Source organism: Solenopsis invicta, chromosome 1 (genome assembly GCF_016802725.1).
Source record: "Solenopsis invicta isolate M01_SB chromosome 1, UNIL_Sinv_3.0, whole genome shotgun sequence".
NCBI classification, from domain to species: Eukaryota; Metazoa; Arthropoda; class Insecta; order Hymenoptera; family Formicidae; genus Solenopsis; species Solenopsis invicta.
The window spans coordinates 1,369,529-1,395,293 of record NC_052664.1 but is presented as its reverse complement, the minus strand read 5'-3'; the positions used below and the strand labels follow the sequence as shown (position 1 = coordinate 1,395,293).

Here is a 25,765-nt window from a genome sequence, read left to right as displayed (position 1 = left end):
ACCCACTCCGCGGTACGTACCGCAGGTACCCCCCGCGGCTACATTCCCCCCTCGCCCCTCAGCCCCCCTCATTGCCCCATGGCTTTGAACCGGCCTAGCCTTACTACTCCTGGTACTATGCATTTTACCATTTTTATTTTTAATGAATAAATTAATAGTTTGAGTATTTAACCTCATTTTCTAGCTGTCACACTAAAACATAACAAGATGTCACTGACGTACATTTATGTATAAGTTCTTTGAAATCAATGTGGCGGAAAACGGTTTCCCTGCCAGAGAGAAAACTTCCTCTTGTCTAAAGTTGGACTTTATGCTCCGTCCCTTCATTCCTAACAAGGGAAAGCTCCGAGGTGTCTCCCTCCAATTTTGACGAGTCTTTAATATGTCGTAGTACAGATAAAAATAAAGGATACATATTTTTTTATACGTGCTTATACGCACTTTTAGGAGGTAAAACATCTCTTTAGAGAAAATCAGTTTTTTTTTATTCAAAGCATATCTCGTCGAAACTATAGAAGATAGAAAAAAATGTTCTAAGTGAAAGTTGAATGCGACTTGAGGAATATTTTATAACATGATAAAGAGAGTTAAAAAAAATTCTTTTATACTTTCTCCCACTACTTAACTGTTTCTTTTTTCATTTTTATTTCTTTTTATAAGCAAAATAAAGCTTATTTTATTATAAATGCAACGATGTATAAATAAAGTTATGTTCCGACATTTTCCAAAAATAATTAAAAACGTCTCTACACGCATGGTACAAATTATCATCTATTTTAATTTTAAATTAAAATATAGCAGAACGAAGTATAAAATATTTTATAAATTAATAGTTTTTGTGTAATTCTACCTTACTACTTTCATATACATAATAATTAGAAGAATGACGTTATGTATAATGAAGTGTTACGTCCGAGCTCCACGATTCTTTTCCTTCACTCGTACTGTCGGTAGAAAATCTCGGGATGGCTCGACGCGCTCGATGCAAAACACGCGTAGGCTTTCGTACTGAAATTCGCACCGGAAGCCTACGACGGGTACTATGCAGCGAGCGCAGCGAAAAGTGCAGCGATATGAAAAGCTGTTATATCAGATACCATGCTAAAGTAAATACTTCTCATTCGCACACGCCCGCAACTTTGGAGATTAACTCGTTGTCGGCAAATGTCGGCACGGGGTCTCGAAACTTGCAACGGTCCGATGCGAAGATTTCGCACTGGCTAGCGAGGGCAATGAGGTTTCAATGTGACAGGTAATCACGCAAACTGTCATATTGGACCAAACACTTCTCACTTGCAAAATCATAAATTTAGCGATCGACGTGATCCATCCGGGAATTAGTTTTGTCGCCAAGACCATATATGGAAGTCGTGACCCAAATATCTTACTCCCATCTCTTGATGACACCGACACCTTTCGTCCAATCATAATGTGATTAGACAGACTAAAAAGATCCTGATTGGATTTGGCCGAGCTGATGGGGGATCAAAAAGTTTTTGATTCACCCACTCTTTTTGATATAAAAAGGGCTGCACAGAGCCCGGAGCAGGACTTATTACTCATTTTCCTGCGTATCAGTTTTGTTACACTACCTAGTGATCACGCATAGACTCTAATCTTGTTTGCGAGTCTCTGACGAGTTATCAAGAGACCAAGCTCGATAACAGATCTTTTGTGTCGCCAGCCTATTTGAGTCAATAAGATTATCTTTTAAGACCAATTCGACAATTGAAAAGTAAGTAACCAAATTACCCAACCAGAATAGGCCCCTTCTCTTTTTCTTATCTGGATTACCTGATGTAATTGACTACCATCCTCTTTCTTTTTTCCCTTTTTATAATTAATCCTTTATACGGTTTTAACCCTTTTCGGGTCCGATTGAGCTCTGGTGTCAACCCGCCTCAAGGAACTTAATCCGTTATTCCGCTTTAACCCTTTTCGGGTCTGATTGAGCTCTGGTATCGATTCGACTCAAGGGACTCCACTTCCTTTTTCCTTTTAATCGACTTGATCATATCCATTTTACAATCCGGTTAAAACTCGTTTCCTCTCTCTCACGGGTCCCCTTCCTCATTATATTCCACAATAATGTCTATCTGTTCTATTTATTTCTTAGGGAAGTGAAGAGAGAGAGCGAGAGAGAGAGAGAGAGAGAGAGAAACGGTGGCTTTATCCTAGGACGCCGTTAATTAAAATCGCGTTAATTATAGTGAAAGGTCAGCGAGGCGCACACCTACGTAAAAACAAACCTTGGGTCGCCGCGAAGCGTCGACGGAATCACCGGAACAGGCAAATAAGCAGGCAACCCATCCAACGTCTAGAACTACCTCAAAATTCAGCTTCTCCTCCCCCTCTTTCTCCTTCTCACTCCCCTATATCGCACCCATGTTCCAGTCCTGTATCATCTTTAAGATCATTTTCCGCATGCAAATCCCCTATTTTGACTCCCCTAAAAGGCCTTTCGAGCATTCTCAGGGATTGACCCCTTTCCCTACTATTTTCCTTCGAACACTTTCCCCTCTTGATTTCTTCTACCGAAACCTCGATTTCCCGGTCAGAAGACCGCCTGAAGATTCCTACTTCCCTCCCCTTGATTTTCTTTCCGAACCTGGACCTTCCTTTTTTCCTCTTACCCCGAAGAAGCGGAGAATTTTGTAAATAGTATCGATGTAGAAATACTCGACAAAATAGCTGAGATATTTGAGTCATTTCAACCAGAACCGCACGCACGTAAATTTTTATAGAATTTAGTTAATAAGTTAATTTCAATGTCGTCAATTACAATTTAAGTTTTTATAATTAAATTTTTTCTTTATATTAAAATTTCCTTCATTTTCCGTAAAACTTTTATTCAATTACTCACATCTATTAGAATAGAAATGTTAATTTTTCCTAACCAGTTTATATTACTTCCATAAGCACTGTAGCTAATTTATTTTTATTTCTTTTACTATATTAGAATAAAATGTAATTTTTATCTTTAATCATTCTTACTTAATCTATTATGGCCACCTTCACTTCCTCGTTCTTAAAAAGAGTAGCACTAGGTCCGATCCCGTGTAAAAGCGATTTGATTCGCTTACACAAAATAAGGACCAGACGAACGTGCGAGTTCGAGTAAGCGTCATAGGGTCGTTGTAACACCGACCTTTAAATCGATCTCACTTGCTACATTCGACTCGACGCACACGTCCTGTAACTTGTGTGTTCGGTTCGTTCCGTCCTACTCTAAACCTCTCCATAGTTTTTCGTAACATAAATTAACGTTGAGACTCACTCGAGGACTGTAGACGTAACAGAAGTATATAGTTCCTTTTTTTTTTTAAAGAAATGGCGATGACTTTTATAATCTGCACAATTAAAAATTTTATAATCTAAATTTGATACATGTATGAGAAATGTATTACTTACTGTAGATGCGGCTGTACTTCTTAAATGTATGTTGGGCAGACTGGTCGGTTTTACACGCTCGTTGTGAGAATGTCGTGGACAGCTCGCTGAACGCATAATGATCTTACGACCATCGGAAGATGGATTGACATCAGTTTCCAGTTCCATGTCAAATCGACCCTCTTGATAATAATTCATTGCAGATTTATTACGCGCGGCATTGAATAGTTTGTAATTCATCTGTAACACGATTAATAATCATTTATTTGTACGTCACTTGGGCGCAATTTTGTAATACATGTTCGACAAAAAGTTCACGCTACTACGTATAGTTATGCTATTGGAGTGTAATGTATAGTTTGTCACAATAACGTCAGTAACTATTTGTGAGATATGGTTAATGACACGTTAATTACTATTTGTCACGAGTTCACTAAATTTTACATAATTGTTTGAATTAATCATTATACCCGAGGACAGTGCTACATAATTTATTATACCATGAAATGTGGGTTGAGTTTAATGCTCGATATCTACATGACATTTGGAATGGAACACTAGTAGTCAGTGATCTGCATTTATGTCTTGGTTACGAAGTTAATGCGAGTATAGCACGTGCCATTGGATACTTTCAGCTATTCTACTATTAGATTCACATGCGCAATAATGCGATTTAATTAAGAATACATTTTAATTGTGAATAACACATTTTGAATTTTATCATGCGTTTTCATGTGTAATATAAATGCTATGAAACTTCTTTGTATTAGCTGCGTAAATTTTTGGGAAGCCTGGTTGTTATAATTGTTGAATAGTAATTGTTATTAGAAAAATTTAATGGGAGATATTTAGACGCTGTGTACATAAATTAATAAATTATATTATTTGATAAATTAATGTTATTCCAATATAAATGTGTATTCTTAAACACATAAGTAGGTCTGAGAGACCCCACATGAAGTTTCAAACGCTTGCTGTGTGAAGATGGAATGAGATAGAAGGTTCGGACTAGGATGTAAAAAAAGTTTGAAATCTCCTCTTTCGATATAGTTGGTCAATTTTTTTGGTCAACTAAAATTCAAATGGCACGACAGCAAAGTTTTGTTAGGGTCAATGCGACCCATATAATGTGTGAATGAAACTTTTTCTTTAATCTTATATAAAAATACTGGACAAAACATGTTGAAATAGGTCCGTTCGCGTATGTTACTCTGTCTGAAGTTAAAATACTATAGTGCCGTGGAAGAAAGGATTTTTGCGTAGGGTCCAAAATATATTATGAAATACATCAATTTTCAATTTTAGACAACTTGAGTTTATGAAAAATACCTCATATTCGCCTTGTTACGTAAGTATATTTTTTAATGGAAATAGCAGTGACACAATTTTTTTTGAAAGTATGACTCTTTAGCTTTAAAATGCTGTATTTAAAAATTCTTAAATTTTTTTATTGCGGAGATACGATTTTTTAAAGGAAAAGTGGATTTTTGAACAATTTCTAATTTTTGTTTAATGGCTTTTTTTATAACTTAACAATAAGTTATTTTTTGGCAATATCGATTATGCATTCACATTTCTGAGATTCTGAATTTTTATATAAAAAAAAGATTGTTGAAAAATGTTGATTAGAACTAAAGTTATAACTTCTCAAAGTTGAAAAAGTCTCCCAGACTCAAAAATGTGTTTTTGTATTTTACGGGATCGGTGTGTTTAAGGATTAAATATAAGCATTAAATAATTTAGTTCGATTTTACTTGTATTGAATAAAGTTATTATCAAATAAGGTTCGTTGTAGAATTATAGCATGTTTTGCAACAACTGCAACAACTTCTAGTGATTGCCATTTAAATGAAGTCCTTTGTTTCAAAAGTAAACCACTATCTCAAATTAGTAGCCTATTTCAAATTATTTGCTTTCACTCTACATATTTTAGGTAATGGAATGTATACGCTACGCACGTTTTTCTTTTTCGCATTCGCTAGAGTCTCTAGAAGTAAGAGTCTGGTCAATCTTGTCCTATTTTTAATTGGTTCGATAAAAAATGGCGGAACCAATGAGTGATAACTGAGTACGCGGAACAATTTAAAAGCAGAAGTGTAAAAAATAAATATAAGAATATATTTTGTTACAACCTAGCGAAGATAGGCAAATTATTCGCTTACAGAAGCGAAAATTAATCGTACATAGTGTCGAGCATTTCAATAACTTGAAGAATCAATTTAATGTACTTACTTATGACGAGTGGTTTGTATTTTCGATCAGGAAAATGAATTGGAAACAATATCATAAGCCGATAATTGAAATAAAAAAAAGATGATTGAAGAAGAATAAAAGAATTATAGGAAGAATTAATCACTAAATATGCAAAATACATAATAAGAATTTAATATTTATTAATAAAACGAAGAATTAAATACAAATAAAATACACAGTATGATTTATTGAACTATATTACATTAACAATATACAATAATACAAAACATACAATAATATTACATTAACCATTAAATTATTATGGACATTTAACAGACTCATATAAATAAACATTTAACATAAACATTCAATATATTGATAAATAATAAACGAAAATATATTCACTTTATGAAATGTAATATAATATGACATATCTTTCAATAAAATAAAATAATAATAAAATGTCTATTGAGTCAATAAGTGCATAGCTATAGTTTTGCTGTTTTTTAAAAAAACGGATTTATTTAATTGTCCTGGCTGACTTTTTCTTGGTTGAAATTTGATAAATTGAGTTGTTGTTTTATATAGTAACTATAGTAACTAACACGCCATTTTTAATCAAACTAGAAGATTGGCCAGACTCTTACTTCTAGGAATTCTAGCATTCTTGTGTCCCCAAATCATTTTTGACCTGAGCTGTTTCTTAGGTATGTATTTAAATGCGCCCTTTTAACGTCGTCTTATGATAGTGCTTTTAGGCTGATAGCGCTTCGCTTCTTTCCGTTTTTGTTCTATGGTCGACTTTATTTCCGCCTTTTTTCCTATATTCGCGACGGATAATTATGAAGGAGACGGTCTTCCTCGCTGATTTTGATGAAATTAGGCTTATTCAACGCGTTTTCACATGAAACTAACGAATCTGGCAGAAAAAAGTGTTGCTCTGCCACACAAACCGAGATATCAATCGTTAAAATTAGTAATTGTACAGATTAGAATACCAGTCATTATCTCGACGTAATGTAATGAACTCAGCACGCGCTGTGATAGAAATGTGCACAAAATTTAAAATATTTCTTTATTAATAATTACATCACTGCCATATTTACTACACTTAATAGTGCAATGTATATTTTATTCCAGCCCCCCTGTTAATTATAAAATAAATTATAAAAATGTTTAATAAAAAGTAAACATTGTGTTGGATTAAAAAAATTATTAGTTTTTGTGCAATGTAGATTTTTTTTATTAAGGCATGAAAACAATTTATTTTATAAAATTAATTAATTTAATTAATAGACACATCTCACTTACAAATAGAAAACTTGAAACGAGGTCTACAGATGTATTGCTCCCTCTACATAAGTTTGTGACTTTCCATGCGAAGAGAGGTCCATTTCATCCCCACTCCAACCTACCCCACACTCCGCGCGCGCGAGGACCACGTTTTAAGATTTTTATTTGTAAGTGGGATGTGTCTATTAATTAAATTAATTAATTTTATAAAATAAATTGTATTCATGCCTTAACAAAAAAATCTACGTTGCACAAAAACTAATAACTTTTTTAATCCAACATAATGTTCTGGCAAATACAAGAAAGTGTAGTAAATGTGGCAGTGATATAATTATTAATAAGCATTTCAAATTTCGTGCACGTTTCTATCATAGCGCATGCTCAGTTTATTACATTACGCCGAGATGACTGGTATTCTAACCTGTACAATCGTTAACTTTAACGATTGATATCTTGGTTTGCGTGACAGAGCAATATTTTTTTTCTGCGTTAGTTTCATGTGAAAACGCGTCGAGTAAGCCTAATTTCATCAAAATTGATGAAAAAGACCATCTTTTTCATAATTACCGAAAAAATTACTTTTGAATACACATATCATCAAATATAAAGAAGTTATTTAATTTTAAATAAAACCGTGAAAATGTGACTTTTATTAGTCTTATACTTAAGATTGAATGTCACGCAGAAATTGTCTGACAGTAACACGATGGTAATTTATAATTAATAAATTTGATAGAGAGAGAGAGAGAGAGAGAGAGAAAGAGAGAAAGAGAGAAAGGTGAGTGAGTGATTTGATAGGTAGTTAAATTATATTTGCACTGCTTTAATAGCTTTTACAATAATATTAAGCAAAGTTTGTCATCCATTTTTTCTTTTTTTGTAAAAAAAATAAAAAACTATAAATATTTAAATATAATATTTATTCATAAACATAATCTATAAATGACTGATTAATCCTTGCATTGGTACAGTTTTTCTACTAAACGGATTTTTATGAATATTTGCATTAATATATTTTTTGAATCATTAATTAAAAATTTAAAGTTAAATTTGCAAAAGTTAAAATTGCGAATTTAATATGGCGGACAATGTGAGAAATTATTTTCATTAAACTTATATTTTTGTATGATTTCTTGGTTGTTTATTATAAATCTGGGATTGAAATTAATATTTGTCTAAATTTACAAACTTCTAACTGTGTTAGTTTACGTACAATGCAATTAAATCGAAAAAAATCACGTTTCTTTTATTTTAATTTGTTTATAACTAAAAGTTTATTGCTTCATTGATTAAAATAACAATAGAAAATAATAGTTTAGGTTTTCAAAAGTATAAATTGTACCAATATCATTGATACAATTGTACATATTAGTAGCTAAATATAGAAGAAACATTAAAAGATTGAGGAGAAAAAAGTGAAATGTATTCATTTTACCATTCCAGTAAGAGGTAAAATGTATTGATTTAAGGAAATTAAAACTAATCCCGGCTCATTCTGATCAATTTATCTTACATAGTAAGAGAAATTATATTAAAAACCTTTGTTACAATAAAAATTAACTGATTGTAATAAATGTTATCTAAAATGTTATTTTCTACGATAAGAAAATCACGATTAATATGTGGTGAACATGATATGTCTTGAAAAAAGTCCTGAAATTAAAAAACTCGTTATTGTCCACAAATTTAAAATCCCAAAATTTAAGAAATGTGACAATGTCCTATCTGTGTAGCATCTTATTTGTATCATGTTATCTTCCATACTTTATCCAGCTTTTACATCTTTCACGTTTTTTTATTATTTTGTTCATTATAAGATTCAAAAGAATAGGACTCACAATTAAACTATCTCCCTGCCTTATACCGATATTTATACAGCTTCCAGTAAGATATTTTGTGTTGTCATTTTTTTGGAATTGTTCCTGTTTATGTCAACAATAACTCTTCTATACTTCGCACAGATATTGTTTTCCTTTATGGAACTAAGGACGTACTCAAGCGTTCTTTATCGAAGGCCTATTTAATGTCGACAAAATACAGAAACAATGACTTATTGAACTCTATTACTTTTTCAGCAAGTTGCCTTAAGATATATATGGTATGACATCTATAGTTAATCGGTGTGTCTAATGCTTTGTTGTTCTTTGTATATATTTAAATTGTTTGTTATTTTTTGTGCTAATGTCCTTGTTAATATTTAAAAAAATACTTTATAAAAGTTATTAAAAAAAATTTTTTTTAATTTTTTAAAACTTTTTTATACTTTCCCCTACCACTTACCTATTTTTTTTTCAAAATTTTTATTTCTATTTATACGCAAAATAAAGCTTATTTTATTACAAATTCAACTATATAAGATGAAGTTATGTTCCTACATTCCCATGTTCCAAAAATAATTAAAAACCTATCTATACGCATGGTACGCGCACCCATTCGTGTGTTACAAAAGTTTTCCGCTCCGCCGAGCTTTTAATATGTTGTAGTACAGATAAGAATATGGGACACAGATTTTTATATACGGGCCCATATGACTGTTAAGAGGATGCTAAAGTACTGTGAATTACCGACATTTAGAGTGCATAAAATATCTTTGAATTGGCGTTACAGAATCACAAAAACTTTTTTTAGAATTGAAATATGCGTAAAAAGTAAAGGTGCTGAGGTAAATTTTACAAGAAAATCAAACAAAAATTTAATAAATTATTAAAAATTCACTCGTATACCCATCACCTGAGGTTAACATTATCTTAATACAGAAGTTGTGTAGCTTGTACGTACAAAATGATAATAGAGCGCCCTTCAGAAAACATAAACGAATAACATTGACCGTTTGAAATTACGACTAAACACCTAACAAAAATAATTAAATAAAGTGATGTTACTAGATGCATATTTCATTTAGCAAAGCTGAACTGTCATAAACAGAGCAATATGGTCCTCAACAGTAGTTGATAGGTTTTTTCGCAGATGGCAAAATAATCGAAAAACAAAGACAGCTCTACGCGATGAACAAAGAGCGATAGCCTGGTCTCGTTTAAAAAATAAACTGCAGTGATCTGCAGTACCGACGTCAAGAAAGTTTTTCTGTTACTTTAGCATCTTCTTAAGGTGATGCTAAAGTCGTCCTTTTTTACCGACCGAACGTTCATTTTCGGGCAAGCCGTTCTTCTAATTGCATTTACAGATTTAAAAATCCTTTTCCACGATTAAAGTATAGACAGTAATGTATAATGGACGCTATATAAGGATAAGGAAAACAAAAAAAATTGAGAATAATTTTCCAATTTTTTTCGTTTTCATTATCCTTATATAGCGTCCATTATACATTACTGTCTATACTTTAATTGTGGAAAAGGATTTTTAAATCTGTAAATGCAATTAGAAGAACGGCGTGTCCGAAAATTAACGTTCGGCCGATAAAAAAGGACGACTTTAGCATCCCCTTAAGAGGGTGAAACACGCTCTTGAAATAAATCGATTTTTTTAATTTTTGAAGTGGTACTGTCGAAACTGTAAGATATAAAAAAAAGTTTCAAATAAAAGTTTTATGGGGTCTATGTACATACTATACAGGGTGTTTATTAATAGTTGTCCCCATGTTTTACCACAGAAGCATGATTTACCGACGGATATGTATTTCTAAAATATTATATTGGAAATTACAAATGCGTGCTTCTATGATAAAACGTAGGGACAATCATCAACGAACATCCTGTATAATAGTTTGCTCAGATTTTTCGTAAATGTCATTTTTCTCGAAATCCCCCTCCGCTTCTAAATTTTTGAAAAATTGAAAATTTACCTTATATGAACACTTATAATTAACAACATATTCAAACATGTATGATAAAGTCATGGTGGAAGGGATAGCATGGTGTGCTCAATTTGTAGCTTTCTTTCTTTAAAACCTGAGCTCTCTTTCGTTTTTCTGCCTCTCGTTCCGTATGGCTGCCAGCTGTGAAAAGTTGTCGTATTTTATTTTTTTAAGTATGTACAACTAATTTAATTGTATTTGTCGAATTTTCTCTATTTTTACTCTATCTCTTGTCTTGTGGATAGTTTAGCGTCATAAATGAATGTCATTAAATACAAATGACGAGAGACTAATTGCGCTTATTATGAAAAATTAATAAAAGATAAATAATAATTCAAATGAGGCAGGAAGAGCTGCACGGTCCTGAAGCTCTTCCTGCTTCATTTGAATTATTATTCTTTAGAAGCCTTGTAAACTCGTATTTATTTTCTAATTTAAAAAGATAAATAGTTTGTGTAAAATATAAAGATTAATAATATTTAATAATGTTAAATCATAAAATAATATTTGAAATAACACTACAAATATAAATATCGTAATAAATTTCATCATAATTTTAATAATTTAAAATTATAAAATAAATATTTTAAATTATTTCCATTTTTACAATTTTTTTATTTGCCTAAAAGGAAAATAGAACGGAACATTTTAATGTTTTATTGTATTTTAGTGTTGAATTTTTATAAAATTTTGATAACATAAAATTTATTAAAGATTTTTTTCTTTTTAATTTACTATAAAAGTTTGTTCTAAATCATTTTTTTAATAGGTGTTCACATGAAATTAAAAGCTATAGAATTATTATTAGCAAAAATTAAATTTTGCAGTAGTAACAATTTATTATATGAAATATACGTGAACACGCACGCACGCACGCACGCACGCACGCACGCATGCACACACGCACGCAAACACACACACACACTTTCACACACACACACTTTCACACACACACACACTTTCACACACGTGTAAAATAAAATAAATTAATATGTATCTTGGAATAAATGAAATATCCAACATTTGAATAATTCTGTTTAACTAAAACAAGACATTAAATTATACATTTAACGTTACGAAAAGTTATGTACACAAGATTTTTTGTTTATTTAAATTTTCTTTGACTTGAATTGCACTATCTTTATATTTTAATACAAATTCCTTTTCACATGAATAAAACTATTAAAAAAAGAAATCTTTGCAATGTTTGTGATAATAACCAGATTATATTCATAAGAGTAAACACCCCACTCGTTCATTGCCAGCACTTTGATTTTCTTGCGTGGCTGAAAATAATACGCAATATATTAGATGTATTTTGTTACACAAAGATATACATAGCAATGTATAAGCATTTTACCTTTGTATGAATATTCCAAGATAGTTATCATTCTTATGTCTCCTTCTATACTTCGCGCTCTATTTTCTGCATTCCCGATTTCTTTTAAAGTGCTTGAGAAAGATTGCGTCTGCTTGAAAAAATTAATCGAGCCATGATGGAGTTACTTCGCTTCCGCATCTAGTATCTTCTGGTTTAAGTATGCTTGAGCTACATTGTGAAAACAATATTAACGAGAGTCTTATATTAATGTTCGTATAAATTATAGTAAATTATGAACAAAAGTTTTATTTACCCAACATTCAGATGGTCAACGAAAGCTTGTGTCAAGTTGCTCGCAGCCTGAACTGCATCCTTTCGGTTTTGTTCTGTTAAATTATTTCACATATTACAGAGATTGTAATAATTATCTTTGGTGAGGAATTGAAAAGTTTATATATATATATATATATATATATATATATATATATATATATATATATATATATATATATATACACATATTATCTTGCCTTTCTTTTCTTGCAGCTTGCTCACTTTGGTGTTCCTTGCGATTACAGATAACATTTTTGATAGTTGTTACTTGATTGTATCAAGTATCTCGTTGATATTCTGTAAAACAAATAATTCTCAAAATAAAATAAGTATATAGTTATAATAATTAAAGAAAGAAAGACAAGACAAGCCGTACAAAAGTTCTCATCGTTACAAAAGATTGGCTAATAATATTTAATAAGACTTACCACTCTTAATATTTTTGGCATATGACTCTCCGATTCTCTGAATCCAGCCTTCACGCATTACTACATTTTTCGGAAATCGGTAAAAGCTTGCTTGCTCCGGCAAACACTTTTTATTGTAGTTTATACATGATTTCACCACGCACCGTACCATATTTTCACTTTATTTTACAATATCTTTTTTTTTTTAATAACGTCAAAACACATGAAATTGAAGCAATAATGCTAACATCAGCTGACATCACGATAGAAAAGGACGCGATGCATGCACTCGTACGTGTGACAAAGATGCAACCATCCAGGTTCAGCAACTTTCCGACATTAAATTTTTCATTTTTTCACAGTTGACAGCTTTGCGGAACGAGAGGCATTTTGCCGTGAAAAGGGACATGGTTTAGCCAAATTGAGCACACTATGTTATACTTCCATCATGGATAAAGTTATAGTGCAAAGACACATTTTTCTTAGAAATAAATTAAAAATATCTATATCATTATATGCGCGCCTCATCCATATCTGTTTTATGTCGTCTATTGCATATATAAAGAAATCAATAAAATTAAACCTACAAAAGCATATAAAAATATAATAATTAATAATACAAAAAAGTCTTACAGTCAATCAAATAAAAAATATATTAATAATAGAAGCCATAAAGCGGATATGGATGAGCCGCGCGTATAACAATATAGATATTTTTAGTTTATTTCTGAAAAATGTGTTTGTGGATTATAATTTTATCATACATATTTGAGTTTATTGTTAAATAGGTTATTTGATATAAGATTTGATATAAGGTAAATTTTAAATTTTTCAGAAATTTAGAAAAGGAAGGGAATTTCGATGATAAATGATATTTCCGAAAAATCTGAACAAAGTGTTATAAAGTACATAGAAAGTCACAAAACTTTTATTTAAAATTTTTTTTACATCTTTTACCGTTTCGACGGTATTACCTCAGAAATTAAAAAATGGATTTACTTCAAGAGCATTCTCTTTCATCCTCTTAACAGTCATATGGGCCCGTATATAGAAATACGTGTCCCGTATTTTTATCTGTACATATTAAAAGCTCGTTGGAAGGAGAAACTTCTGCAGCGCACGAACGGATGTGCGTACCATGCGTATAAAGAAATTTTTGATTATTTTTGAAATATAGGAATGTAGGGACATAACTTCATCATATATCGTTAAATTTGTAATAAAATAAGCTTTATTTTACGTATAAAAAAATTAAAATTTTGAAAAAATAAGGTAAGTGGTGGGGCAAAGTATAAAAAAATTTTTTTTTTAATTTTGTTAATCACTTTTATAAAGTACTTTTCAAGCCATTCAACTTTTAATTAGAGCTTTTTTTCTGTATCTTATAGTTTCAATGATATACGCTTTAAAAGAAAAAAAAACCAATTTTTTTTAAATGGATGTTTCATCCCCTAAAAGTGCGTATGGGCCCGTATAAAAAAATACGTGTCTCTTATTTTGACCTAGAATACAATATATTCAAAGCTCCTATTCATAAATTAGTTCGTGCTCTTTAGTGTAAAAACAATCATTAATCATTAAAAGGTCCAATAAGAGCGAGAATAGATAAGATGTCAATAAAATATTCAAAGCTCATTGGAGTGTAACACTTGGGTAGGTTTGCTTGTTAAACAAATTTATTCGGGGATTACTGACATGGAGGATTTTATTTACTTGACTTTTCTTGATTTTTTGTACATTAATTGTGTCAAACTTGTGATGTGGCTTGTTATGTTTGATATTCAAATAATGTAAATGTAATTTAAGAATTGTTCAGTTCAATCAATTTAAGAATAGTTTAATTAACTAATTAATTTTTATTTTATTGTTAGTCTTATATTTTCAGATTAAAAAGTAAAATAATGTAAGTTATAAAAAGATGTCTTTAGGATGACTTTAAGACACCTTTAAAATGACGTCTTTAACTGGTCTAAGATATGACGTTGAAACAATCGATATTTGTTAATGCGCGGAGTCAGCTTGCGGCTAGATTAACGGAATAGGTTCGAGGCGAGAGAGAGAGAATAAATCGACGCGTGGTTTGAAATACAATTAACAAGAATATAACATTTATTTCTAACACAATGTTTCTGATGATACAAGATATATGTTTACGAGCCGGAGTGCGAACAGCGCTTTACGGTGGTGTACAATTCTGTACAAGAAAATAAGGAAAATAAGAGAAAAGAGAAACACAAAAATATATATGTATATATATATCATTCCAATCAGTAATTCCAGGCTTATATTATATGGCTGGAATTGCTGATTAGAATGACACTTACATAAGTATTAAAAATATACGAGTAAATTGTACTCAAAACTTTAAACGCATTTTTCTCAAAAGTATGTTTTTCAAACTGATGACCACGACTTCAGACAAACTAATGAATTGATTGAATTCGCCTTTTACCTACATATGCAAAACACTTCTCTCTATCGTTAAAATCAGCAAAATTAAATTATATTATTGGGTTTATTTTTTTTTATTTATGTTAAACTTTCAAAATTTTGAGTCATTTTTAAAAATTTATTTTTACATCTATAATAATTACTTTAAAAATAATTTGATTTTAATAATTCTGGTTCCAACGATAACCAAACATCTGTAGATTAAGAATTTTTTTAGATTTCTTGTTTCAGATAACTGAGTGTCGAGATTTTAGGTCATTATGAGACAATACGCGTTCAGATATGTTGCAAAAAATGTTATAATTATTACAATTTTTGTTATTTTTACTAGGAAAAATTTCTGATTAACAACAAAATGTAGATAAATATGTGTGCAAAATTTCAAATCAATCACTCATATAATTTCCGTAAAAAAATTCATAAAAATAAGCTTTTTTTTGAACCTTCAAAAGATCCTGTCCCCTTAATTGTATGTAATTGATTTACTTGTTCCTTTCTAGGTTTCTTTCTAAGTTACAAATCTTTTTGTTCCTTACTCTATACTTATCTCTAGTTTTACATGCTATACTTAAATCTATCTTATCCTAACTTATCTTAACGCTTGCTTTGTACACATTCACACACGGAACCTTCGCTTTTGTCGCAAGAATCATGCATGTTTCATCCTTGCTATCCTGTTCTTATCCGATTTTATCTTTTCCTTTCTTTTCTTTATTCCCGCTTCCCGCGCTAGTACGCACACACACACTCTCTCTCTCACTCTTTTCTTCCTTTCTCTCTCACTCTTTCTCTCTCTTCTTTTCTCTCTTACCCTCTTTCTTTCTCTCCTTTCTACTCTCATCCTTCTTCCTTCCATTCCTTTTTTCTCTTTCAGTCTCTTTCTACCCCTCCCTCTATTCCCTCACCTTTCCATCCTCTTTTTCTACTACTCTCGTCATTATTTCATCCTCTTCCTTAAAACTCTCTAATTTCTTTATCCATTCCTCCCCTTCTTCACCCAATACCTCCTCCACCTGCTCCTTCCATGTCCCCCTTGCTCCCCATCTTCGTCATTTCTCCCACACATGCTCCCACGTCTCCTCTTTTCCTCTACATATCCTACACAGTCTGTCCTCTTTTCCCCCTCCCTTCTTCCTTCCCCCATCCTGTATCTCGCTATCTTTCCCCCGCCCATCCCTTCTTTAAGTACGCCGGAACCTCTCTTCCTTTATCCTCCTATACTATTTATTATACCTTGTCGAAATAATTTTATCCCATCTTTCTCTCTCCTCTGATCTTTTCCATCCCTATCCTCTATTTCTCCGAACATAAAATTTCCCTTCTCTCTTCCTTCTTCCGATTCCTTAATTTCCACTCCTCTCCCTTAAAAAAATTTTTTTTTTCTCCATCTACAATAACTTATCTGCTCTCCTTATTCTCTTTCTCATTTCTTCACTGCATTTTCCCGCCCATTCGCTTCTCCTCCCTTTAGCAAACTTCTTCTCATAAAGAAACTAAGGATTTTAGAAAAAAGCATTTCAAATAAAAGTTGTAGGGTTTCAAAAGATCTATTTACTAAAGATCTATTTACTAATCTTATCAATTTGACCTTGAATGGCGTTGTAAAAAATCATATAGACTTAGGAAACTAGAGACCGAGCGTAAACTGCTATCATAGACAAGAGAAGGTGTGATAATCGACGTAAAGGGAAAACCACACGTTAGCTTATGGGCCAGAGGACGAATAGAGGATAAGTTTGGTTAGACTCGGAAATATTCGGCACGTTTACGCATACGTGAAGCCGAGTTTATACTCTATTTCCCTTACCGCGTATATTACCACCCCCGCAAAAGTACGCTCGAGGTGTGAAAAAATCAGGACAAGAAATGCCGACACAGAAAAGTTTATTTTTGTTAAGTACTTTCCGAATGGTGACGCTTAAAAGTTACAGTATACCGTAGCTTTCAAGCCTCACAACTCGGAAAGTACTCAACGCAAATAAACTTTCTTGTAGTGTTTTGAACAGGTCTTGACACCAGCTATTAGATTCTGGAACCAAAAATAGGCTGTCCCATTTAAAAAAGTTAATATGATTTTGATCTGACCTTGGCGACGCCATCCAAAGTCAAACTGATAATGTTACTAAATAGATCTCTTGAAACACTACAACTTTTATCTGAAACATTTTCTTGTGAAATGCAAGGAAACAAAAGTATTTAGAGGTTTCCACACTTTTTGCACACCCTGTATATCCAATAGCTTTATGTATTCAATAGCAATAACAATATTATATAATCTGTATGCAAGAGGAAATTGATAATAAAAACCAAATAAAGTTACTCTAACTGTAAAAATATTGTGTTTAGACAAGTTTCTTGTTAGTTCTAAAGGATTCCTCTTGAAGTTGTATAGAAGAATAAAATCTTCTAAGATTTAGCGGATTCAGTTAATGCAAAAATTATTTTTTTTGAGTGTAAGAGATTATTTGCTCGATTTCTATTGTTTTCGAATAGTAAATTATGCATCTTACTTTGTATACATGTACCGCATTTTAAGAATTCGGACTCTAACTCGCTTAATAAACCTTTGACTAGTTTGCTTTTGCACATTGTATCTAAGTTTTTAAAATTTACGTGCACTAACCTCCTATAAAATATTTCCTTTTGGGTTACACGCCGATTACTTTTTATTGTTATATTGGATTCCTTATTTGTTACAAACTCCGCAATTTATATAATCCGTTTTTCTTAAATGCTATCGCGATCAATTTATTCTTCTCTACATATTTTCGATGTATTATCGAAACAACTTCATTCTTATCCGTTACTTTCGCAAAACTGAGCAAATTTCTATTTATTTCCCATACGTAGAACACGTTTAATATTTTAATATTCATTCTTTTTTGTAAAATACGAAATAGCTGAATATAACCAACCTTCGTGGCTTGCACGGATCTCCCATCTCCTACTTTTGCATTAATCGAATTTTTTAAGCATACATAATCTGTAAAATACAATTCGTTATTTATTATGTGATCCGTGTATCCGCTGTTTAAAAACCATTCTATTCTATCATTTTTGCTAACATATACTATTTGTTTGAGTCGCAATAAGTTAAGCCTATAGAAGGCGTACGGATCGGTTGAGCAATCGATATATCGATTTTTCAATTCTCGCAAGCGCGAGCGGAACTTCCGCCTAAGTACGTTTGTTTGTGTGTACGCCCGCTATGTGCAAAAGAAATCACGAGTTCCTACAATAAAATTTATAAAAACGAATGCAAGCATCTTTCGTCAGTTTAACATCCCAAACACTATTTTCTATTTGTCTGTTCCTATGTTCTTCTATTACCTCGGTGCAAAATGAGCCCGCATTCCCGTAATTGGTATTATGCTGTCGATCCCCTTTGCTGCGCTGTTGCCAACTTCTGCCTTGCTGGTACGTCTCTTGGCCGTCGCGTCCTCTACCGTCGCCGCCACGATGCTGCTGCGACTGGTGGGCACCTTCCTACCCGTATGCCCCTCCACTAGTACTGTTCCTTCCAGAGCTTCCTCTCGACCACGTGTTTTTACAATTCGCCTCCGGATTTTCCACATCCAAAATATGTCTTGTTTGAATCTTTTCGTTGTGACTTGAACGCACTTGTTTTACTCTGGTTCTGGCAGTTATCGCCTTTTTCTCTTGTCTCCCACACGGCTATTTTATTCTTTAGAAATTCGCACGTTTGGTCCGATTCCCTCACTGCATCAATCAAAACGCCGATATAGCTAAGCAAATCTCGCAGCGTTCGTAGTATGTAGTCCAATTTCTTCCTCTCCATCATTGTTGCATCAGCACCTTTCAGCTCATTTATTAATTTCTCAAACTCCGTAAAAAATGTATTTAAGTTTTCGTAATCTTTTAGTTTTATCTTCTCCAGTTTATTATGTACACATATCTGGATGGCCGTCAATTCTCTTATATATATATACTATTCTGCTTCTTCATTATGCCATATGCCGTTTCTTCCTTATTTACAAACTTTAAATGGTTATTAGTGATACTGCTATATATGTAATTTATTACCTTAAGATTTTTTTGTTCCATGTCGTTTTGCTGTTCATTTCCTGATAAAAAAATTGATTGAAAACAATAGAAAGTGCCGAAATGCTATCGTTTTGATAGAATTCTATTGTTTTTGAATCAGGTTTTTGGCACTTTCTATCGTTTTCTATCGGTTCTTGTTATCAGGGTTGGTAATTGTGCCCTCGTGGCTACTTTGTCAGATTTTTTCCATCTCAGATACATGAGTATCATTTTCTTCCAGATATTATAATGCCGTCAAAAATCTGGATTTTTATTTTCTCCGTCATTGTTCTCGTAGTAGTCTTACTTCTTTCTTCTTTCTGCTCGATTTCTCGCCGCGTGCTTTCGATTTCTTATTGCATGCTCCTAACCTCAACACTGGTTCACATTCATGCGTTCGGACATGCAAAGTTAACTAACAAAATTACTGATCAGAACGCTCTGCTGCCATGTTAAGTTATGTGCTTAATATTGTTTTATTGTGATAACGAATTAATGTGTAGCCTTTCTTATTTGTTTGAATAGTACTTTATTGCTTCAATGTATTCTCTTACAGAGGATCTATCTCAAATGCAAGACGCTCGCCTTACGCGCGGCACTTCCGTCCTGCTTATGCCACGAGCGCTCCTATAGCGAATTTTTCTTGTGGCTAATTACATAAAGACATCTACGTCCGTAGTATTGAATTTACCGCTTAATTCAATAATAACCATTGAGTCAGAAATGACTTCATTTTGATCCTTTAATTGCTGCACAATTTGCATGAACTTCGAGAAAAAAATTATGATATCGTCTCCCGAATTCTTCTTGAATTTTTCTCTGTAATACTTCTGTTGCAGAAATATAATGTTCGACTTTGACGCCTGCTCATAAGTGTTCCTGAGCGTCGTCCACATCTCTTTCGCCGCTTCACAGTTCATAATCTGCAGCAATGGTTGTCTATGACATGCAGCCAAAATCGCACGTCGTGCTTTTGCATTCACCTTTTTCCATACAGTAATTACCGTAGCATTATCTGCAATACCTTCTTTTGGCCTAGTCTTGGTACCGTCGACATACTCGTACAACTCATTTGTCTCTAAATACTGCCGTATCTGGAATTTCCATATGAGCCAATTATTGATACCTTTAGCCTATTAATTCTCATTCTCTCGGTCTCCATTGCTCCGCACAACAAAAAAAAAGAGGTTTATAAGAAGAAAGAAATCCAGAACAAAAACCACGAGAAAAAAAGGGGATCCGACTTTACTTGATTTCAATTCACTAGACTCGATCGATAGGTGAAACTATATGCATGTTCAAATCACAATTTTTCCGTTTCAGAATGTTCCATGAATCGCACTAGTTTTTCATCCGAATATACCGCACGATTCTAAACAATTCAACGAAAAATCGACTTTTCTTCCGTTCAAACAAAACTACATCAAACTCGCAACAATGAGATTGAAATGATCGAATCGCCTTTGTCTAGATCCCATAATACGAACTTCATAAATTACGGGAAAAACATGAATCTTCGATGTTCACAAAATTCATTATTTTAGCGTCAACTGGGCCTGTAACCTATTGACAATATTCTGTTGTGTAGCAAAACGTGATAATGAAAGAAACACACAAAGACTCCCTAGTGAATATCACGTGTTTATTGTACACTGTGAAAAAAATTTTTGTAGTTCAAGTGAATATGTTATTAGGACTATTCAAGCAAATTATTTACTTCACACAAATAAATATTACTTCAAAAAAATAATATTTTCTACAAACAAATGATATTTATTTATCTACTTGAATCACAAACATTTTTTTCACAATGTAGAAAATCAGAACAAGAAGGTCAAAACATTTTAGTTTTAAGCTATAGATCTTTCAGCCTCTCATCACTATATCCATGCAGAAACGTACAAATGCCACCTTATGGAAAAAAGAACTTAAACTTAACTTGAACAAAAATTTTCAAAACTCAATAAGTTTCAATAAAATATCAATTATATTTTAATTATTTTGTCAAAATTTTTTGTTTTATTGATTTTTGTCTTCAGAGTCTTATCTTATTTTAGTATATTCTCTTGGTAATTGGCGCAATCAAAAGATTTCATATATTTTTTGAAAAACACGTACCACTTAAATTGAATTAGCTTTTACAATTTTTTTTTATATTATTATTTTTCATGAGGATTTATACATATTATTTGCATTGGAATAGGAAAACTTCAATGAGAATACAAATATAGCATCATAGTATCACTTTTGTAAAAAATTAAAGATACTATCACTTAGGTTTTTTACAAAAAAAAAAAGATTAGAGATACACACTTGGTGCCTTCTTTTACCTTCTCTTTTTGAAATTAATAATCACGATATTCATCAACATAGAATAATTTTGCCTGCGAGGACTATTTCTAAAGGTAAGTCTACTTTGTGTAATTTCAACTTTGCCTACGGACAGTTCCCAAAAGCAACTCTTCCAGTTCACTAAAATGATGCACACGCAACGAATTTATCTTCTCTGATAATCGTAGAATCAATAATTTTCACGATATAACCGTTCAAATTGCACGTATTTGCAACGCTTGCTGCAGATAAAAGAGCAGGAGGCTCGGATCGCGTTCGTATGAATTAATAAAAACCTGCGCAGCGTTGCCATTAACGGTTTCGAGTTAATCTAATTAATCATTCCATGTTACATAAATAATAATCAGTACAAAATTACCTTTTCAAAAAAGGTAAAAAAAAGGCACTTATGTGTGTGCGCGCGCTTAAAAATCTTTACTTTTTTCAATCAAAATGATATGTAATATTTTCTACAAAATCTATTATTTCAATCTAAGTGGTACTTATTTAAAATAAATGTTTTGAAATTGTGTAATTTAATAAAAATGTATTTCCATTGAAAAATCTTTTATCAGTTTTAACTCAAGTGATTGTATTTAATTTTAATAAGTTTCAATGGAATATATAACATTTAATTTAAAAAAGTTAAAGAGGAAATAGTACAAAATGAGAAAATTTTATTGAAATAAAAAATTTTTAATACACAGAAACATGGCGCTGCTAGATAGGAAAAGCAGAAAAGACATAAGAAAAAATGCAATAAATGTAACACTTGTAAAGTATGCGTTATAAAAGCAATTTGCAAAATAAGCATTAGTTTCTTTAACATTTAAGAAACCTCGTAAGTTAAACTTAAGATATTACCATTTGGATTTTATTAAAAAAATAAAGATTATTACATTTATTTTAAGTAAATACCACTTAGGTTAAAATAAGAGATTTTGTAGAATACAAATACTACCACTTGGGTTTTGTAGAAAAAACATATTCTTTTTATAATAGGCGCACTTTAAAAATTTCATACATTTTTTTGAAGAAACGCATATGATTTTTATTATAATAGATTACACAATTTCAAAATATTTATTTTAAGTAAATACCATTTAGGTTTGAATAAGAGATTTTTGTAGAAAATATTAATACATATCATTTTGATTAAAAAAAATAAAAATTTTTAGGCGCGCACACACACATAAGCGTCTTTTTTACCTTTTTTTAAAAAAGTAATTTTGTACTGATATCACGCGTTTGCTAGTGTTAAACAATATATATTTTTGTGATAAGTCATGATTTCGACTTACAAGTAAAATTATAAAGAATTAATTTATACATATATGTATGTATGTATATGTGTGTGTGTGTGTATGTATATATATATATATATATATATATACATATATATATATACATACACACACACACATATACATACATACATATATGTATAAATTAATTACACATATATACATAACAAAATAAACTGTTTTATCATAGATAATATTAACATTTCTATAAATTAATCAAATTAAAATTATTTTCTAATAGAGATTATTTTAAAAAGTAATTGTTTAAAGAGATTTACAAGTTTCATTAATTAATTAAAATTATGTCTCGACATAAAGTAACAGTCCCATGAATTGAAGCTATATTGCCATGATGACATAATTTTAATTTATTATTAAGAATCGTAATTCTAGTTACATTATTTTTCAAACAAATTTTCGTATCCGAGTAAATTTCTTTATGCAATTAAAAATTAAAACAACGCGCGACCAACCGTGGAATCCCATATACCGCTGGTATACATCACAAGGTCGCATATGGCTGACTAATGTATCTGCCGGTGCGTGTACACCATAAGTACACAAGGTCACATACGGTCTGCCAGTGTGTATACACTACAAGTACACAAGGTCACAAACGACTGACTAATATATGCCAGCACCATTCTGTGTCGAAAATGTGAAAGGGAGAATTCCTGAAAGGAGACGACGACGACGATGACAAACAAGACGTATCTTAATATGAAAATGTAGACTATGTAGAGATTTAGACTTTGCATTGCGATATCTCCGCTTTCAGGGCACGGAGAAAAAAAATATAAACACTTTAATTATGCAATTTTCCCGAAGCTATCGATTGAGACTACTCAGAATTTGATCGGTTCAGCCGTTACTGAGATCTGATGTAATCTCGTTATGCTTGAACTCGCTGACTCGCGTAAAAGAGGTTCGGTCTTCTCTCGCTTTGTTCATCCAGAGAAAAAAAAACATAGGATCGAGACACGACCGCGCCTCTTCATTATATTTCGTATCTTTTACTTTGCTTACATCTGACTTCGTTTATCATTTCTTTTTTATTTAAGAAATGATTTTTAATGTCTTTCAATTCTACTAATTTTTAAATTTTTATTTATTTTTAAGATTGTTTTAAGTAAAGTTAAAAATATCTGTGACTTTTAAATGTAAAATTACAAAAGAAAATACAAATTTATATCTTCGATCTTTCAATATCAAATTATTTTTTTAATCGTTTGCTATTATCTAAGTATGTCAAATAAAATTTTAAGAGTAAGAAGAATTATTATTACAAGTAAATATAATAGATGGTTTAAAATATTGTAGCATATACATGTATATACATGTATATATTATTAAATTTTATAGAACTATATTCTTGGAATTTAATTAGCAAACAAAACAAATTAATAAAAAAATAACCAAATAAAAGTTTATATGAAACATAAGAAAGCCTAGGTCAACAGTTCTTACAAGTAGTGCTGAATAATAATTTTTATAATCTTTAGCCTATGCAAACTATGCATATTTGTTGGACTTGAAATACAGTCATTACGTAAACTTGGAATATGTATACGTAATATCACAAATTAGATTGACGAACTATTTAATAATATCCTGGCTCTTACTTTTTCGCAATATACTCATCAATTTTTCTAAGAGAGGGAGATCTTAAACATCAATATTACTAAATTGCTCGTCATTTCAAGTGTGATATTTCGGTTTTATACATCAAAATGACTGTATGTCAAGTCCAATGAATATGCAACGTGCAATTTGCATAGGCTGGAAGTTGTAAAAATTATTATTCAGCATTACAATCTGTTATCGATATAGTTCTTTTCACTTTTATATTTGATATTTTCGTCGGTTCAAATTTTACTTGTTGTTCAAGTTTTATTATTTTATTTTAAGATTTTCGATCATGGGATACGATACTGTAGACAAACCGGCGAATTGCACCTGAGAGTATTAAATCTCAATAAAAATGGTACTAATCAAGTTCATAGTAAGCTCAATGAATAGTTTGAATTTGAATTACTTAATAAGTGTTCTTATTTTTCATGTAGATGCTCTACAAGCGGAAATGCATGATGTAGAATCCAAAATATAAATTTTTTATGTAAGATACATCAACATCAATCTTAAAAAACGTTCTCCTTTCTACATTTTCTATGCCAATTGAGATTTACCTATTACGACTCTCTTACATACGGTAACATTATTTACAGTGAGTAAATGATTCGTAGGATCCTAATAATAGTCTAATTTGTCGATCTCTTAAATTATATTAGGTCAATAAGTTAGGTTAAAATTTTAATTTAGCGAAGATATAGGCGTACTGTGCGGATTTAAATAACTGTAAGAAGTGTAGAGTTTGGTTCAATAATTGATTTCATTAGATCGATATGTTATTCGTGACATATGATCGATTCGTGTGAATTATATGCGTAGCAAGTATTACATGTATAATACCGATTAAACATATCGCATATATTAAATGAGAAATTTGTTGATTTGAAAATGTTTATCATTAATAACGTTTAGTCAGAAAATGTATTCCCTTGGACGTTGATGTCACGATTAAATTACGTTATTGAAAGTGCCGTAAAGTGTAGGTTTTTGCTTTAAATATGAATCAATATATCTTATAACACTTCTACGTATATTTGATTTAAAAAATTATTCATTATATTAAGTTACTTATTGTTATTTAATATAATATATAACAGAAACGTCTCTTATAATTAATAATATGTGACTTAGAATTATTCTGAAAAATAATAACAAGAAATTTTGAAACTTTAGTAAATTTACTTGCTTCTTCCTGAATAAGATATTTACTTTTCTGTATTGTAATGCTTGTTTGATTTAAGAAAACTTTAGAAGT

At 31.4% G+C, this 25,765-nt stretch overlaps 1 protein-coding gene across 4 annotated transcripts in view; it reads right to left on the bottom strand.

Annotated features, from left to right (window-relative positions):
* Positions 1–25,765, bottom strand: part of LOC105202925 (5-hydroxytryptamine receptor 1) — a 492,922-nt gene that overhangs the window by 93,337 nt on the left and 373,820 nt on the right. For all 4 annotated transcript variants that reach the window (XM_039452417.1, XM_039452412.1, XM_039452415.1 and 1 more), the window contains one exon: positions 3,412–3,630. In XM_039452417.1, coding sequence (XP_039308351.1) covers positions 3,412–3,630 — 219 coding nt within the window. The remainder of the gene's footprint in view (positions 1–3,411; positions 3,631–25,765) is intronic.